The sequence below is a fragment of the Erythrolamprus reginae genome, chromosome 2 (genome assembly GCF_031021105.1).
Source record: "Erythrolamprus reginae isolate rEryReg1 chromosome 2, rEryReg1.hap1, whole genome shotgun sequence".
Classification (NCBI taxonomy): domain Eukaryota; kingdom Metazoa; phylum Chordata; class Lepidosauria; order Squamata; family Dipsadidae; genus Erythrolamprus; species Erythrolamprus reginae.
In genome coordinates this window covers 202088257-202106714 of record NC_091951.1, presented here as the reverse complement: position 1 = coordinate 202106714, position 18458 = coordinate 202088257, and the positions used below count along the sequence as shown (strand labels likewise).

Genomic DNA, 18458 nt, shown 5'->3' with positions numbered 1-18458 from the left:
ATAGAAGCTTAAGTTCCTAACACCATGGGAAATTTGTTTTTTTCCCCATAGTCTTAGGCGACCCCTGTGAAAGAGCCATTCGACCCCCAAAGGGGTCCCGACCACTGGTCAAAAGCAAATAAGCTTATTGGGCTAAATCTGTGTTGGTCCTATTGTCATACAAAGCAACTACCAGACTTATTCTAGTATTTTCAAGATTTTTCTAGATTTTGTTAGTTTGTTGTAGTAGATAATCTTTTCCATTGTTTCATTCCCTGAAAAGATACAAATTGCTATTTGATGCTCAAATGGCAGAATGCACAAGTTTGTATTTTTTAAATTTGCTATCTTAAGCCAAAATGGAACAGAAGCAAACCACATTTCTAACCAGCTTTTGCCTGTGCACAAATTGTTGTTGCTTCCTTTTCTGAAAGTTTACCAACAGCCTTCCTAAAGTCACAATTGAATCAGCAACTAACCCATCAGTTCTCTGCTTGTTTTCCTGCCAGCTGGCACCAAATCTTTCATACAGAGATCTTGAGTAATAACCAAGGGCTTTGTTTCAGGCTTCATAGTCTTTTCTTCTCTGACTATTGTGTACATCTTATTTTGCTGGTATAGTAATCAAAATGTACAAAATAGAGTTATGAAACTGTACAAGGCAGTTATTATTAAAACCAGTAGGATTCTGCCTATTTTTGCTGAAGTTGTTCCTCTATGTTGGTTTTATTTATCTTGTTATGATATTTCCCAGCTGGGTTTCTAAAGGAAACACTTTCTGGAAAATTCTATTAACAGACATTGTCTTGTACACTTTGGTGAGACAGTCTCCTATACAGGTTGCATTGTCCTGCAATAATTTATTTCAGTGTGACCTACAAAAAAAAAAAATCAGCTGGTAGATTGTATCCCACAGGTTAGAATACTTATTTCCTAACTGTTAAACACTTTTGAATTCTTTTGAAACAGATGCCTTGCTTTATTTCATGGTAGGGCTACTATTACCTTGTCTTATTGTGCACTTTATGAATATTTAGTTCTGATTATATTTTATGTATGTGAGAAGTACATATGTAATTATTTCAAAAAAGGGATGATCATATTATACCAGGGGTCCCCAATCCCTGAGAGTGGACTGGTACAGTGGTGAGCAAGCAAAGCTTTATCTGTACATGCGCCTGATTTAGGTTGCATGCAAAACCATCCCACCCCAATCCATGGAGGACAATTTTTTTTTCAAACCAGTCCCTGGTGCCAGAAAGGTTGTATTATACCATTACACTGGAATAATTACTCATCAGTACAATGGACTTTTTTTTTTACATTTTCAAGATTTCACAAGCAAAGACAATGTACTCTCAAATCATAATGCATATTTATCTCTTCTGAAAAGGCCATGTGTGTGTGCATACATATCCCCCACTCCCATGCAGAGTTAAATACAGTTTTAGAAACCAAATATATAAGAATTTTTCAGAAGGAATTAGTAAAAGCCATCAACTTAGAAAATAAGGAAAACCATTTCATATTAACAAAGATTCATCTTCAAAAAAATTCAGAGCACTGCATTTATTTGGATGGCTTTTCAATCAGATCTGATTTTAGAAATAGTACCTGACATTTAAAGGAAGGGTTCAAGACAGACTGAAATGTTTTGTTTTAATTTATATACGGTATGTATGTGCGTGTGTGTGTGATAGCTAATGCTATTTCTGCAATATTGGCTGTTTAAAGGGCTTGTATTTGGGAAATTTCCATAATTCTGAACAACAGTAGAAGAGAAATCTCCTGTGTAATTTTGTAAACGACTATGTTCCTTTTCTTCTAGGGCATTAAACCTGCTAGTTTTAATAAGGTGACAGACCCAGAAGTAAAAGAGATCATTGAAGGTTGCATTCAGCAGAACAAGTCTGAAAGGTGAGCAGATCTATTTTGTGTCTCTCCTTCCTTGCTTTGAATTGTGCAAATTAAGAGATAGTATTTGAGTGGTAATAGCAATTTGTTGGTACAGGAAAAAAATCTGATTAAGCAAAACATTTGTGCTTTAAACACCTGCATAAGTCCCTTTGAAGTCAAAAGTAATGAAGCTCATTTAGCCATATAGCGAATGGGATTTGCCTGACTCATTTCCCAAAAGTATGATTGTAAACACATATACAGTGGTACCTCTACCTATGAATGCCTCTACTTACAAACTTTTCTAGATAAGTCTGGGTGTTCAAGATTTTTTTGCCTTTACTCAAGAACCATTTTCCACTTACAAACCTGAGCCTCTGAAACTGTAACCTGAAAAGGCAGGGAGAAGCCTGCGTGGGACGTCTCTCGGAATCTCCTGGGAGGAAACAGGGCTGGAAAAGGTGGAGAAAAGCCTCCGTGGAGCCTCTCTAGGAATCTCCTGGAAGGAAACAGAGCTGGAAAAGGCAGGGAGAAGCCTCCATGGGGCCTCTCTAGGAATCTCCTAGGAGGAAACAGGGCCTCCATCCTCCCTGTGGTTTTCCCAATTGCACGCATTATTTGCTTCTACATTGATTCCTATGGGAAAAACTGCTTCTTCTTTCAAACCTTTCTATTTAAGAACCTGGTCATGAAACAAATTAAGTTTGTAAGTAGAGGTACCACTGTATAAAGAAAGTATTGTAGAAACATGGAATCAAAATGAAGATTCTTGATTTTGTCTAGTTTTTATACAGTGAAAAAATGATGGGTTTCTACATTTCTCAAATTAATGCAAAAAGAAGTAAGGTTAGAAGAGTAGATACTATGTTCTTATCCATTTATCTTTTCCCTGTAGCACAGAAAAATGCAGTGCCTGCTTGAATCACTCCAAAAAGGACTGTAACATTGGAGACCTGTTGCTTTAATTTATAAAGTCTTAATTATAGAGAAGGAGATGCAGGAAACATTAGCCTATCTTTCCTCTCCTCAGTAACTTGATCTCACTTCTCATTCCTCTACCTAGCCTCACTTGTGGTCAGTAGCTCTCTTTCAACTTGATCAGATGATGATACATTTATAGAAAGATTCTGCAGCAGTTTGAAAGCAGTCCCAAATGCCTATGATGTTCCCACAGTATCCACTATCTTTGAAAGCTAAGTCTGTATACTTCTGGCTCAGCTTCAGTGTATCTGAAGCTTCAGTAAATTCTTTACAAAAAAAAGAAAAGAAAAGAAATTCAGTAGAATTATGTTTCTCCCTTTACAGGAATTTCTGCTCAACCATCCATCCTGAGCATCTAAGATGTTAAGGGGGATGATATCTTCATTGTTTTTCCAGGTCCTTTTCAAAAAAAGGGAAAAGAAAGAAAAAAAGAGAGCGCTAATATTTGATCAGAAATTCATACATCATAGAATAAGGGATGGGTGAAGGAGGAGAATGGATGGGTGACTATTTCTTCACTATTATTTGTCCACAGTGTGGTGCTTGGCAGTCCTGTTTAAGGTCACCTGGTCCTGGCCTAAGGAAGAAGTGCTTGGATGAACATTTACAGGGCCATGTAGCAGAGTTTGTTGAGCACCTGATGCATAAAAATCAATTGGTTCTCACTTGGAGCAAGTGTATTAGAGAGGGAACATATCTATCCAGTTATCTGGGAGCAGTTTGACTTTGTTGGATATGAGGAAATGGTCAAAGTCTTTGAGGCTGTTAGTGCCATTACTTGTTTATTAGATCCTTCCCTATCCTGGTTGGTAAAAGCCTTGAGAAGTATGACTTGTAGGTGGATCCAGGCTATAATTAATACATTGCTGCTGCAGGAAATGTTCCTGGTACTATTTAAGGAAACCTTGATCTGTCCCCATCTTGAGAAACCTTCACTGGATCCCACTTGTTTGGACAATTTCCCTCCATTCCCTCTGTTTAGGGAAGCTGGTGGAAAAGGTGATTGCACTAAAGCTTCAAAGGGTCCTGGGTGAAACAGAGTATTATTTGGACCCCTTTCAGTCAAGTTTCAGGCTTGATTATGGGACAGAGATGGCATGGGTTGCAGTTGGGGAGTGGAATGAGTCTACTGCATCCATCCCTGCTTTTTTCGATCGTTCGGCAGCTTTCAGTACCATCAACCGTACTATCCTTTTGGGCCAGCTGCAGGAGCTTGGGCTGAGTGAGCAGTGCAGTATTTTGCTGGTTCAGTTCCTTTCTTCAAGCTGGTTCCAAACAGTGTTGATAGGGAATGAGAGGCCCAGACCATGACTGTTCCTTTGCAGTGTACTATAAGGCTCAGTGCTCTTTCTACATCTTTTTAACATCTACATAATACCACTGGGTGAGATCATCCAATACAATAGGGCAGGGATAGCAAACTTTTTTTCCCTGGGATGCTGAAAGCATGCATGTTAATGCATGTGTGCTCATGCCCACACCCATAATTCAGTGCCCCCACATGCCACCCTGCGCATCTCTGCATGCCCCATTTTGGGCCTAGAAGATATCCCTGAAGCCTGGAAAGAGCAAAAACGGTCTTCCCCGCACTGCTGGAGCCCCTCTGGGAGTCAGAAATGACCCATTTCCCAACTTCCAGTAGGCTCATTTTTCATCCTCCCCAGGTTCCAGAGGCTTTCTTGGAATCTGGGGAGAGTGAAAACACCTCCCCCGGAGGCCCATTGGAGGCCAAAAATGGCCTCCCAGAACCTCCATACAAGCCATGGCATCCAAAACAGGCAGTGATGAGACTCCTGGGAGTGGAGGAGTGGCTGGGAGGGGCCAGCCAAAAACCAACTGGCTGGCTGGTGCACGCATGCATGCTGGTGCTGAACTGGGGTAAAAGGTTGTGTGCCCGCAGATATGGTTCCATGCGCCAACTCTGGCACAAGTGCCATAGGTTCGCCATCACGGCTATAGGGGGAGAGATCATCACTATGCAGATGATATCCAACTTTATATTCCTCATCTCTGGAGACCCAGGTTTTATGTATTGTGGCTGCCCCCTTGCAGTACCTGGAGGGTGTGGGGTTTCGAGCTTCAATTGAAAATGTTAAGACGAAGTAACTGTGGGTTCAAGAGTGCTGAACCAGGGTAATACTGCACTGCTCAGCCCAACCTCCTGGGATCTTGATGGGTTTGCACCACCCCAGGCAGACCAATATGTAATCTGGGATTCTCCCACTAGACTTGTGATTCTTTCTCTATGAATAGATGACAGTTGAGCATAGAAAAGCCTTTTGCAACTTCATGTTGTGTGCTAGTTGCACCCTTTCCTGGATTATGAGGCCCTGTCTGCAGTCATTCATGTCCTGATCATCTCTCAGTTGGATTACTGCAAAACACTCTATATAAGCTATCCTTGAAGAGCATTCAGAAGCTACAAGTGGTACAGAATGCAGCAGCATAAACACATCTGGAGGCACATGTGACACCCCTGTTACATGAGTTGCACAGGCTGCTGTTTGTTTCTGGGTCCAATCCAAAGTCACGATTTTTAAAGCCTTGTATAGCATGGGCCCAGAGTATCTGAGGAGCCGTCTCACTTTAATGGGATTCACTTGTCCTACTCATCCCAGGAGAAAAGGCCTACCTTGCATCCAGTCTGCCAAAGAGAAAAGTATAATTATTTTGAAAAGAAATGCTCAGCAATTACTGTACAGTAATGCACGTTTGGGATACCAAAGGCACAGTCAGTCATCTTTCCTAACTGTCTCACGTTAAATATATTCTATTTCAGGCTCTCCATCAAAGACCTCTTGAACCATGCTTTCTTCGCGGAAGACACGGGACTTAGGGTGGAGCTGGCAGAGGAGGAGGAGGATGGGCTACTTTCCTCTTTGGCTTTGAGGCTTTGGGTCGAAGATCCCAAGAAGCTGAAAGGGAAGCACAAAGACAACGAAGCAATAGAATTCAGTTTCAATATGGAAACAGATAACCCAGAGGAAGTGGCCTGCGAAATGGTGGGTGTTTATGGTCACTGCTTTGCTTCTTCCTCCAGCAGCTTCTTTTGCCTTATGGTATATACATCATTTTTGGGTGGGGGTGAGGGAAGTATCTATAAGTGTTACTCTCAAAATTGAGAAATCTCCATTTTATAAAAGAAAACTGCTCCTAAAAACTGATGTAAAAGAGGGAAATGGAATTTGGATAAAAGTCATGGTGCAGACAGGGAAGGAAACCTACTTATCCTTGCTGCTTCCCTGACTTAATAGCTTTCTTCTTTTTGTCAAGACTATTATTTTAGTTGAGCTGTAATTTTCTGTTTGCACATGGGGGAAGCAGGAAATATCCCATTTTCTCCCCCTTTCTTTTTTTTTGCAGACTGGAAGAATTATAAATAATTAAATTGATCAATTTTTATATTTTTTCTGCTTTTTGCAGTTTTATTATCTTTTAGCTTAGGGTTATAAGCGATCTTGTTAATTATTATGGAAGGTAGGTTATAAATTATGGATAAATGAATAAATTAATTTAGATTCACAAAGATTTTTCATGCTGAGGCTGCTAATTGTATTGTAATTTCTAGAATACAAGTGCTGCACCCAATCTCCTATATACTGATGCTTTGAGCTTTATTTACAAAGCATGATTTTTTTAAGGATACCTCATAGATGAAGAAATGCTATAGGGGCAGGTGGAAACTTCTATTACAACTTTTAAACAAGAAGATAAAAGCTAACTCAAACTTAAAAAGTATAAAAGAAAAAAAATTGAAATAAATAAATACAAGAAAATATAAAATGCAAAAAAATTAAAAATGAAGAAAAATAGAGGGAAAAAGAAAATAAAAGTGGCGTCTGGTATTTGTCATAGCAGTTATAAGTTTAAAATATTTTGATCCCTCTATTTGAAGTTAGGTCATAATGCTCTTCTTTCTATAATAATCAAAACCATTATCATATTCATTTTGCTGATTTTTACACAAAAAGCCTGTAAAGGGGTTCCAGTGAGCAATAAATATAATAATGTCTTTTCTCTAATCAAATAAATTAATTAATCCATCTGTCAACTTCACTAACCATTTATCGATAATAGGCCTTTTAATCACTGCGCAGCCCATCTGTATTGTTCTGTCTGACAGATCAATATGTGATTAGAAAGCAAACCCACACACTGGAAACATGGATCAAAGTAAAGGGATATATTTTATAAAGTTTTTCAAGAAATCATTCAAGTCTAAAGCATTTTCAAGCTGTCAGAGTCCAACTATGGGGCATAGATAAAGCTCTATGCCAAACTAAAGCATAAATCTTCACTAATTAGTAATGTCTGGTTTTCTTTTTACTTCACTCACTGTTCAGAGTTAAAAGATCTGTAAAAACAGGAACAGTGATCCAGGAATTTTGGAGCATTCTCTCGAAGCACCATCTTCAAAAACATTGCTTGCCATGCCTCTTTTCCCAGCAGCCTGTTATAAATATACTGCCAGGGGTTGCCAAATGTCCCATAGAGATATTCAATGTCTAAACCTCTGTCTATAGAGATATTCATGTCTGTCTCTCATTCTACTGACTCTAGCATCTAATATAGGGTTCTCAATGTCCCCCTCATCCTCTGACTAACTGGAGGAGGTTCTACAGTCTCTGGTGATTCCCCAGGCTTCAACTCTCCTTCACTCTCAGATTCAGATGGCAAGAACACTGGTCTACAATGCCAGTATTCCTCTGCCTCCTGGTCCTCGAAATCTGTGACCAGCTGAATCGGATGTGCACCACTCGCAACATGTATTATGTATTTTTTCTGTTTTAATCTTATTATTATTATAGGCCCATTCAAAATTTGTCTGTGATAGTTAATCTGTTAGTACATTTTTTTTGAAACTTTAATATCACTTCCTTTTTATTTTCAGTTTGTGTGCCAACTATGTCCTCAGTTTATGTGGAAATTTAAAATGTATTAGTTTTGCATAGTTCATCTTTATTTCTGTCTCTCTCAACTCTTAACATAGATAATTGTCTCTGCAAAAGCTTAATTTAATTAGTGATAATCCCTGGAGATTGAAAAAAATTCACCCATTTTTGTCTCATCCAGAATAATTTGCATTTTCTTTTGCCTTTCCTTTTTAAGTTGCACTATTTCATTGTAAAATAATTACTTGCATCCCAGTCATCCTTCCTTCTCTACCTTTATTAAGATTATTCTCAAAACTTTATGCAATCTTCCTCCATCATATCTTTTAGCAATAACATTTCATTCATTCTCCACCTAAGAGACTCATCTGATTCTCCTTGGTGAATAAATATTTTCCTCACCATGGCACTGAATCCAAGCTAAGCTTTAGTCAAATCTTGGTTACAATGATTTGAGGCTAAAATAAGCAAGATACTGCATTACTATGAACAGACTGTACTTTCCTCCTTTTATTTTGTTTCTTTTTATCATCCTGTGCTTAAGAAAAGAAAAAAATGTGTTTAGACTGTAGATTCTTCATTTTGCCTCATTGTTGCCTTGGTTTTGTTTTTATAAAACATTTGGCCACAGAGGAATTTGACAAATGACAGCTGATGTTACTGAAAGGAGACATGGCAATGCATCTGTTCATTTTATATAAAATAGATGCAGGCAGAAGGCTACTGCTTAAGCATCACCCACCAGCAGCCAACTGTGAAGTTTTTAAAATGGCCCCATGATCCCTTGTCTTATGGAATGAATCTTTACTGCATTTGTGGATGCCTTTTCTGATTTTCTTTTTCTTTGGGTGGGGGGTAGATTGGGTTTACAGACCTTGTTCAGCAGATGACAGTTAAGACTCTCTCTTCCAGTACTGTAGTTCCATTTAATATAAGAGCAGTGCTTGAATGCTTTATTTGATCAGTGTTTTCATGTTTAAGCCATTGTGCCCTAGTTTGCATGTGAAACAAACCTGTAAATAATGGATTTGCAGTAAGCTAAGAATAAACAAATGAATAACATAAGAAATTGCAAATGGAGCATACTATTATGTAGGATCTCCTGGTCAGTATGTCCCAGAAGTGCCTTAGTAATATTTCAAGTAATGTTTGGCATGATGCAGATTTTTTTGTGATATGTTAGGAGGGTCTATTCATTACGTATACTTTTGTGGTGGTTGTAGAATGTATTGTGTTCTGTTTAATAAGTTTTAAGTAATTACAAATGAATGACTGATCTACCACAGGTGGTCCACAACTTAACAACCACAATTGAGCCCAACATTTCTGTTGCTAGGTGATATGGTTGTTAAGTGAATTTTGCCCCATTTTATGACCTTTCTTGCCACAGTTGTTAAGTGAATCACTGCAGTTGTTAAGTTAGTAACACGATTGTTAAGTGAATTTGCCTTCCCTACTGACTTTGCTTGTCAGAAGGTTGCAGAAGATGATCATGTGATCCCAGAAAACTGCAACCATTATAAATATAAATCAATTGCCAAGCCTCTGAATTTTGATCACTTGACTATGAAGATGCTACAGTAGTTGAAAGTGTGAAAAACAGTCATAAGTTACTTTTTCAGTGTTGTTATAACTTTGAATAGTCACTAAATGAACTTTATAGGTCAAGGATTACCTGTAATTGTTCTAAGAAAACCGAACTTTAAAAAAAGTAAACTTTTATGGAATAAATATTTAGTGATGATGATGGAAAAAAAGAGAGATTATTATAATGTAATAATAACCCATTTCCAGTAGTGAAAACCAGAAAGTAGTTTTTTGCTACCAGATCAGCTCTCAACCTAATTGGCAAAAGCCGGATCTTTGCTAGGAAAACAGGACAAAGAAACAGCTAAATAACAGAGGTGAACAAAACTGGAAAATATTTTTTTACTACAAATCTAGACCACCGGAAATGGGATTTTAAATATATTCTAAATTATCAAACAGAAATTCCCAGAATGAATGATTACATAAGAAGTGTTAATGGATCCGCATGATGTGACTATGAAAAGCAAGATTTTTTTTTATACTGAGTTGAATGGATCGCAAACAATAACTGGGTGTTAACTGTACAAGCTGAAATTACAGATGCTGTGAACTCTGGACAACTAATAGTGAATGAAGTTATGAAAACCACAATAATATAATATAATTCTGATCTTGGGAAATAGAAATGTTACAGCTCACCAATTGGCATATCAATTGGCTAAGAAAATAAAAAGTCAAATGATCCATAAAGAATATTCCTAACATTAAAGCAAATAACTGTTTGCTTTCTTTACACTCTTTGTTTTGCCTGCTTATTTGTCTAAAATTAACTAGTATTTGTTTTACAAAAGTTTAGAAGCTAGTCGAGAAAAAATAAGTACCTTCAAATCCATATAACGAAAAAAATAAATATGTACTAGAAAATGTATGGAAAACAATGTAGTAAAAGAACATTTTTTAAAAGCACAATAGATTAACAGAACTGGAAAAGCATTTGTTAGGTAAACAATATCTTCTATGTTTCTATGTTTCAATAGAAAATGTACTGAGAACAAAATAAATGGTTCAGATACAAATTAGAAAGATTGAAAATTGGAAGGCTCCCCCCAAAAGATGAACTACATGATTTTTGACTCAAAAGTCAAGTTTGACAAGTCTTTACTCCAGGCTAGCACACAGCTGAATGATCTGCAAACAATAAAGAATGAATGACATCTAGAAGAAATTTCTTGCATAGAAAAGCAGGGGGTGGGAACCTATTCCTGACAGCTCCAAGCCTATGTTTTGCCTGCTTATAACACTCAAATTGTTTATTGAAATTATTCCAAGCTATTCCAAGTAAATACGATAATTTGAAAAGACGATAATTTAAAAGAAATTGCAATCGTCTCAGTGGAACACAAGGGGACCTTTTATCATTCACGTGGTCCAAAAATCAGCTAATGATTGACAAAATGAAGGGAAAAAACTTTTTATGGCCTGGTATAGAAAGGTGTTTGACACATTCTTTCATTGCTGGGTTAAATAAATACTTGAATTTCTTTAGAACAAACAGAAATATTAAAAGATTGCCAAAAAGTATCAGTGAGTTCTTGAATGTCTTGGGGAAAAGAAGATCAATTATCACCATTATTCTTTGTTCTGACAATGTTCCTCTCACAAACAATGGCAACAACATCAATTGTGGATACCAAGTTAAAGAACAAAGGCCAAAAATAAACCATTTGCTTTATATAGACGATCCAAAACTATAAGGTAAATCAAAAGTTGAAATCAAATCAACTTTGTCCACATATTCAGTGAAAACATAGGAATAAAATTTGACTTGGACCTGGCAATTAGAAAAGGCAAAATTATTCAAGAAGAAAGGCTACCACAATGAGTGGAACCATTATTAGACAGCTGACACCTAAAGAAAAAGAAAAATACTAGGATTAATGGAACCTTCTGATTTGTTGCATTATTTAAAAAAATTAAATTAACTTTTTAAAAAATCCTCTACACCAGGGGTCTCCAACCCTGGCAACTTTAAGACTTGTGGACTTCATTTCCCAGAATTCCTCAGCCGGCAGAGCTTTGGTTTAGGATTGGCAAAGCTGGCTGAGGAATTCTGACAGTGGAAATCTACAAGTCAAATCCATGCTGTAAACTGAAATTATATCACTGAGCAGGGCAAGAGGCTCAGAAGAGTCTCTGGCTACTTTTTTGGGCTATATAGGAGACATTGTGGTAGAGAATAGTATTTTCTTATTTTAAGATTGAAGTCAGCCTTGCAGGTAAACCAAATAGAAATCACAACCAGATGAGCTAATTCTACTTTATCATAAAACTACATTGACATAATCTTGCAAGTCTGAAAGTATAATTCTTCCCCCCTCCCCCTCCCAATCTCCTATACAGACGGAGATATTGTAGAGAGACTCTTCTGAGCCTCTTGCCCCATCCATTATCCAGCTGTAGGCTATACTATCTCTTATTTAGTAATTCCCTTGACAGTCTCTCTTTAACATATACTTTTACAATAAAACAACTATGGAAGAAAAAGAACAGACTGTGAATGATTATGTCAGAAAATGTAGAGAGTTCTCACAAATAAAGGCAAAGAGTTTTCCTTTCAGAGAATAGGCTCTTGAAAACAACAAAAAACTTTTTTCAATTGCATTGAAAACTAGAAAAGCAAACCACTCCATGGCTAGTGCATGATACTGAAGGAAAAGTTGATCAAAAACTGTTTGTGCCTGAAATCTAGAACATTTAAAAAAGAAACAGAAGGAATAATCATGGCAACTCAAGAACAAGATCTGCATATCAATGCCATCAAAGAAAAAAAAATGGAATATATTACCAAAATGCCAGATGGCAATTATTTAAAATTAAGAATAATACTCTAGATTGGCTAAAACCTGAATCATTGCAATCCCTGCAAAATCAATTGGAAAGATAGATATGAATAATATTTGAATAGCCTCCTGGTTGCTAGCTAGCTAGATAATCCCAAACCAAAAGGAATTTTATATCTACCTGTCTGTACATTACAGTACTTATTATTCATCTGGAACTCTGAGCAATGAGTCCAGGTCCAATTTGGAATGCATTCAGGGTAAGGTCTGTTGCCAAGGGATTCTGATGTGCAAATACATATTCATTTTAATTGCTAAATCTTGAAGGACTAAAATGATAGTTAACAGAACTGACTTTACCTGAATTTTTGTTTTTGTTGATTTCTAGGTGAAGTCGGGATTCTTCCATGAAAGCGATTCCAAAGCTGTGGCTAAATCCATTCGTGATCGTGTCACCCTAATCAAGAAGACTCGGGAGCAAAGGCAAGTGGGCAACCTGGAGGAAAGGAGGGACTCTCAAAGTCAGCTTCCGAGTGGACTGCCATTACTTCAGCCACAAGGCTCATCATTCACCCCACCTTCTCAGCAAAGTAAGACCGAATGTGAGGAAACAGAGGTTGATCAACATGCCAGGCAACACATCCTTCAACAACAAATGCAGCACAGTTTTTCCCTCACTGGTAAGGAGCAATCATAGGCACTTAATACACTCTGAGATGTCTGAGCTTTTGGTTCCTTTTTGTTGGCTTATTGAAAGCCCTTTAGCATATTAACTGGTTGCTTTCTGTAGAATTTAATCTTGGCTGGATTGTTAGCTAATATATTATGGGGAGCTGAAGCTATGTTAATAAAACCATCATAATAATGAATACGTTCATATGTGAGTTTAATGCATGTACATTTTTGAACAGCGATAATAGCTATCCAGAGTAGCTTTTCAACTGCTCATTTAGAAACTTTCTATCCTTTCACAAATTACTTGAAATTTTGTTGAGAGGGAGCTTATTTTCAGAACTTCAAAATGCAACTGTACCTTTCTTTCACAAGAGATAGCCAATTGTGATTGCTGATAATTGCTGCTTCTTTCAGTTGGTCTCTACTTTTTATTTGTCAGATGGCAAAACCTGAACGAGCCATCTTTTCAGACTTTCTGGTCCTTCCTTCTGTTCAATACCAGCAATACAAAGTCATTTTAACTGCTAAGAAGAGTCAGTTGATCTAGTGTTGAAGGCATTAGGTAGAAACCAGGAGACTGTGAGTTCTAGTTGTGCCTTAAGCTTGAAAGCCAGCTGGGTGACCTTGGGCCAGTCACTATCTCTCAGTCCAGCCCATCTCACAGGATTGTTGTGGAGAAAATAAGAAAAGAAAGAGGCATTAGGTAGATTTGCTGATGAATTATTTATAAAAATGATAAATATTGATAAAAATGTATTTAAATAAAATAAACGAGAACTTAGCAGAGAGAACTCCCCCCCAATAGAAGCTTTAGAAGAGAACTCCATAGCAATGAATTGGAGCAGTGAGCTGGTGTCGTTGTTAAAGCTGAATTCACTGAAAAAAACATTTGCTTGTTTTTCATCATGTTCCCCACTGCAAGGGTAAGGACCAGAACATCTTGCTCCCTGGAAGCTGTTGGATCCTGTGGATTTCATGCTGTTCTGAGGAGTGTTTTACTCAAACCTGAAACCCCATTTGTGTTTTGGTTAAGATGTGGAATAATGTACTTTCAGCACTTAATATGAAGGCTCCTAAATTCCCCCTGTCATGCATTAGTGCCTTGAATGTTCCACAGTTCATATAGCAATCTGCATGCTATGAAATGTGCAGGTCCCAAATGAATCCATCAGACAAGCTGCATGCTTATATAGAGAGCCTTTGTCACAGCAATTAGGCTGATAAAAGTAGTAATTTATTTTCAGATTGATTACATCCATCATGGAATTAATAATCCAAGAAAACTCTGATGGTCCAACTATCAATAACTGTGGCCAGTGTTCTCATACAACCTGATAGTCACTATGAAACACTTACACAACAAGTTTCAGATTTGAGTTGGGTTTTCCTTCATGTTAGGCAGTGTCATACCTAGAATTCTTCTGTAACATTGTCCATTTTGTTGCTTGATCCCTTATAAATAACTGAATCCTCAGTTCAATTTGTACTGTTACTTGTTTGATCCCTTCCTAGCTTGGCTTCCAAGGGTTTTGAAGGATTCTGTCCTGCCATGATCTTTTAGATTATTTTAAAAAGGATGATGAAGCAACTACTTGAGAAGTTTTTTTTAGGCATTGCTGATTTTAACAACTATGAGCTAGTATCCAGTATTCCATATCTAGCCAGCCCAGTAGAGAAAGCATTAAAGCCTCTGAAGATTTAGATATAATGGGTCATCTTGAGACTGAATTTAGACCTGTGTGTCATAGAGATGGCTTTGGTCACTCTCAAATAAATAGTTTTTGATACTGTACTTATTTAAACAGATTGGTTGTGTTAGCTAGAATAACTTGTGACAGTGAATCACTTGTGAGAATTGTTGTGGCAATTTTTAAAGGAAAGATTTGACTATTCCTTGATTTCTTTTTCTAGGGAGAAGCTTTTATTTTGTTGTATTCTTTCTGAAGTAAATATTCCATCTATATGTAAAACTGCATTTCCTGACAACCTAAGTGTTTGCCTGATTGAGGCAGAAGAAAGGGAAGTGGTTTTGATTTATTCTGAAATAATGAACATTCTGCCTTTTCTGTCTTTTCACACTGACACAGCTGACAACTTGTCTGAGACAGGAGCAGGAGCAGTTAAACTGTCAGATTCATCTAGCCAACATAATCTGGCATTTTCCACAGAACACATGATGGGCACTCAACAAGTCCCTAATCTCTCACAAGCTGAAAACAGTGTTCAAGGGCACATATATACTTCTCAACAGCTGATGGGGCATTATCAGTCCAATGCAGGGGTAAGAGGCTTATTGTATTCCTTAAAACACAGTAATTATGATTGTTGTATTAAGAAAATATCTTTACCTATAGGAGAAGGTGGCAGAACCTGGGGATGGGGGCAAAAGAGGAATCTCTATGTAGCCACAAACAGACTTAAGTCCCCCCTCCCTGCCAACCCTGATCTAGCGCAAAATCTCTAGTCTAGTAGATTCCTAACATAGGCATGAACAATAAATAGTCTAATTGGAACTTCATATGTCCTCATCTTTCATGGCTTGCATTATCCGATAGAGTCATGTATGGTGTCTCAGTATAACCTTTTTTGGCTCCAGGAAACGAATAAAGGTGGTAGCATTGAGTAGAGGGGGGCTTTTGCTCAGATTCATCTTGTGAACCAATTTCACCCTTTGCTGGACTAGAAGCCCTGTTCATGGTGCCTCATGCCTCAGTCACTTCCCATTTAGATTACTGCAATTTGTTTTACATAGGGTTGCCCTTGAATGTAATGGGATGTGCAGCAATGGGGCCCCTTAGTTTTATTCAGGTTATACCATATTGTGCAAGTATCTGCCAGTGTCCTTCCAGGTGCAATTCAAGGAACTGATTATTACCTATAAAACCCTACTGTATTATGATACAGGACTAGGTTATCCGCAGGTTTGCTCTCCCTAAGGACATCTGTCCATCCTACCACCAGAACAGGGTTGGTGCACTCCTATTCCCCTCCCTTAAATGTTGCCATCTTATGGTATTTAGGAAATGTGCCTTTTCCTCCCAATTCCTGCCATTCCCCCTGAAATTTGTTAGACTCCCACCCAACCCCACCCCATTCTTTTAACTTTCCAGACAGCACTTAAGACCTAGCTTTTCCCCTCAAGTGCTGGCAAGGGTGAGACAGGTGAGATGAATTTGTTGTGGGCTTCTTGTCAAAATGTAACTATGGTGTAAAATTGTTTCTTTTTTAGTATCTATGGTCTTCATTTTTTTTAATTATAAATAGATTTTTTAAAAATCTATTGGCTTCCTGGACTTTGGTACAAATGGGTGGTTATATAAGTGTTCTAAAGGAAGAAAGGCCTAAGAACATATTTTGCTTATTAATTCTGCATCCTAGGAAAATATCCTTTTTTCCCCTAGGGAATGTGTGAGAAAAGGCTACAAATAGGGCAGATGAGACCAGGGGAATTGAAGCACAGACAATTGTTTTGTTTTTCTAAGTGAGATCTGTTGATTATTCTTTATACAGGTGCAGCCGGTGTTGCCAACAAATATGGCCCACCCTGGTGTTTTACCATTAATCCAGACTCAGCCTTCTAGTCTACCTACTCACAATTTGGCACCTCCTGCAACTCTCCAAGCCCAAACCTCTCCTCTTGCAGCTCAACAATTTCCATCAAGGATGGTAAGGTTTTTCACTAATAAACTGCATAACCCAGCAGATTTTTCAAAACATCACTAAATGTGTCCCATAAGTTTATTTGAACCACGTTGTACCTTAAAAAGGGGAAAGCAACCACAATTGAATCCAACATTTCTGTTGCTAAGTGAGACATTTGTTAAGTGAATTTTGACCCATTTTATGACTTTCCCTGTCACAGTTGTTAAGTGATACTGTGGTTGTTAAGGTAGTAACTGGTTGTTGAGTGAATCTGGCTTCCCCAATTGACTTAGCTGGTCAGAAGGTCACAAAAAAGGACCATGTGTTTGAATTTTGATCATGTGGCCATGGGAATACTCATAAGTGTGAAAAATGGTCATAAGTCACTTTTTTCAGTACTGTTGTAACTTTGGTCACTAAATGAACGGTTGTAAATTGAGGACTACCTGCAGTGGATTATTGCTTCTCATTTAAAGCCAAGCCACATAGTCCCATTTAATTGATACGTTTTGCCTGATGGCATTTCTCAATTGATGGCAATTTGTAGTAGCAGGGTGAAGGGGCATATTTAATTCTCGCTTTTTTTCTCTCTGCAAAAACTCCAAGCTGTAGTTACAGAATTAAAGCAGCCTGTTTTCACCCTCTGGAGGGGGTAGGGAAGGCTCATTTTTTTGCTCTCCCCAAGCTTCACAGGGTGAAAATGCCCCCCCCCCCCCGGCCGTCTAGAGACCAGAAATGGCCCGTTTCCCAACTTCTTCAAATTGGGAAACGGGCCATTTCTGGCCTCCAGTGGGCCTCCAGGGGGGGAGGGGGGGTTAGGCCATTTTCACCCTCCTCAGGCTCCTAAAAAGGCTCTGAAGCCAGGGAGAGTAAAAAATTGAACTTCCAGAATATTTCCAGCCTCTAAGGGGGTGGGGAAGGCCGTTTTTGTCTTCCCCAAGCTCCTACAAAGGCTCTGAAGCTTGGGCAGAGCAAAAAAACAGGCCTTCCGGTTCAACCCGAACTTGGCAAATGGCCCATTTTCTGCCTCTGGGGGGATGGGGAAGGCCATTTTCACTCTTCCTAGGCTCCTAGAAAGGCTATGAAGCCTGGGGAGAGCAAAAAACGGGTGTGCCATCGTGTGCCGGGAGCGGGCTGTTTATGTCACACACACATGTGCGGGGGACGCATGAAATTATGGGTGTGGCACGCATGCACGGCCCCACAAACCCCACTTTTGGCACATGAAAAAGTTTGCCATCACTGCCGTATTACACATTACTCATGTTATAGCTACCCAGAATTTGGGGGCCAAAAATTAATTTAAGAAATAATCAGATAATAATGAAACATTAGTCTCAATACAGATATTTAAGAAACCTTTTACAGTTATTTGGGAAACAACCATCTGTTCAGATTATTTATTGTAAATTTATTGTAAATTTATTTACAATTACAAATTTAAATGTATTTATTTAGATAATCTTGAATTTTGAGATTTGTATTTCCCTTCTAAGATTTAAAGCTGGCAAAGAATGATGAGATGTGCATTCAATTCAGAGTTAAGTCTACTTTAGGGAGACTTGTTTATATTGGTCAAGTCATACTTATTTCACTTGTTGTATGCCAAGTAAAAATAGCCTAATTTTCATCCATTAAAACTTCATAAATTTATATAATCCCACATTAAGTACCAAATTATGGATTATATGTAAATAAGTATTTTTTAAAAATAAAAGTATGCTTCCATCCGAAGAACTTAATTATTTCCTTGCCTTTTTTTCTGAACATTTTTGTTCCTAAAAGCTTTTCCACTCTCACTTATAAATCTAAAGACTTGTGAAAAGGCTTGTATTTCTGGATGCTATAGGGACTGCTGTCTCACTACAATGCATATTGCCGGATGGGACTAACATTCACAAATAGCACTTTTTGCTCAGACATCTCAAGTATAAAAATGTGAAAAACCTTCAGCATTTCCATTTACTTTTTTTAGAGCGCAGCCAATTGTCCAGTTCCTATAGTTAAAGTAATTCTTTTAAAA

At 37.9% G+C, this 18458-nt stretch overlaps 1 protein-coding gene across 6 annotated transcripts in view; it reads left to right on the top strand.

Annotated features, from left to right (window-relative positions):
- Positions 1 to 18458, top strand: part of WNK3 (WNK lysine deficient protein kinase 3) — a 119133-nt gene that overhangs the window by 54172 nt on the left and 46503 nt on the right. For all 6 annotated transcript variants that reach the window (XM_070741284.1, XM_070741285.1, XM_070741287.1 and 3 more), the window contains 5 exons: positions 1808 to 1896; positions 5636 to 5858; positions 12507 to 12798; positions 14881 to 15074; positions 16304 to 16459. In XM_070741284.1, the coding sequence (XP_070597385.1) occupies positions 1808 to 1896; positions 5636 to 5858; positions 12507 to 12798; positions 14881 to 15074; positions 16304 to 16459 (954 nt within the window). The remainder of the gene's footprint in view (positions 1 to 1807; positions 1897 to 5635; positions 5859 to 12506; positions 12799 to 14880; positions 15075 to 16303; positions 16460 to 18458) is intronic.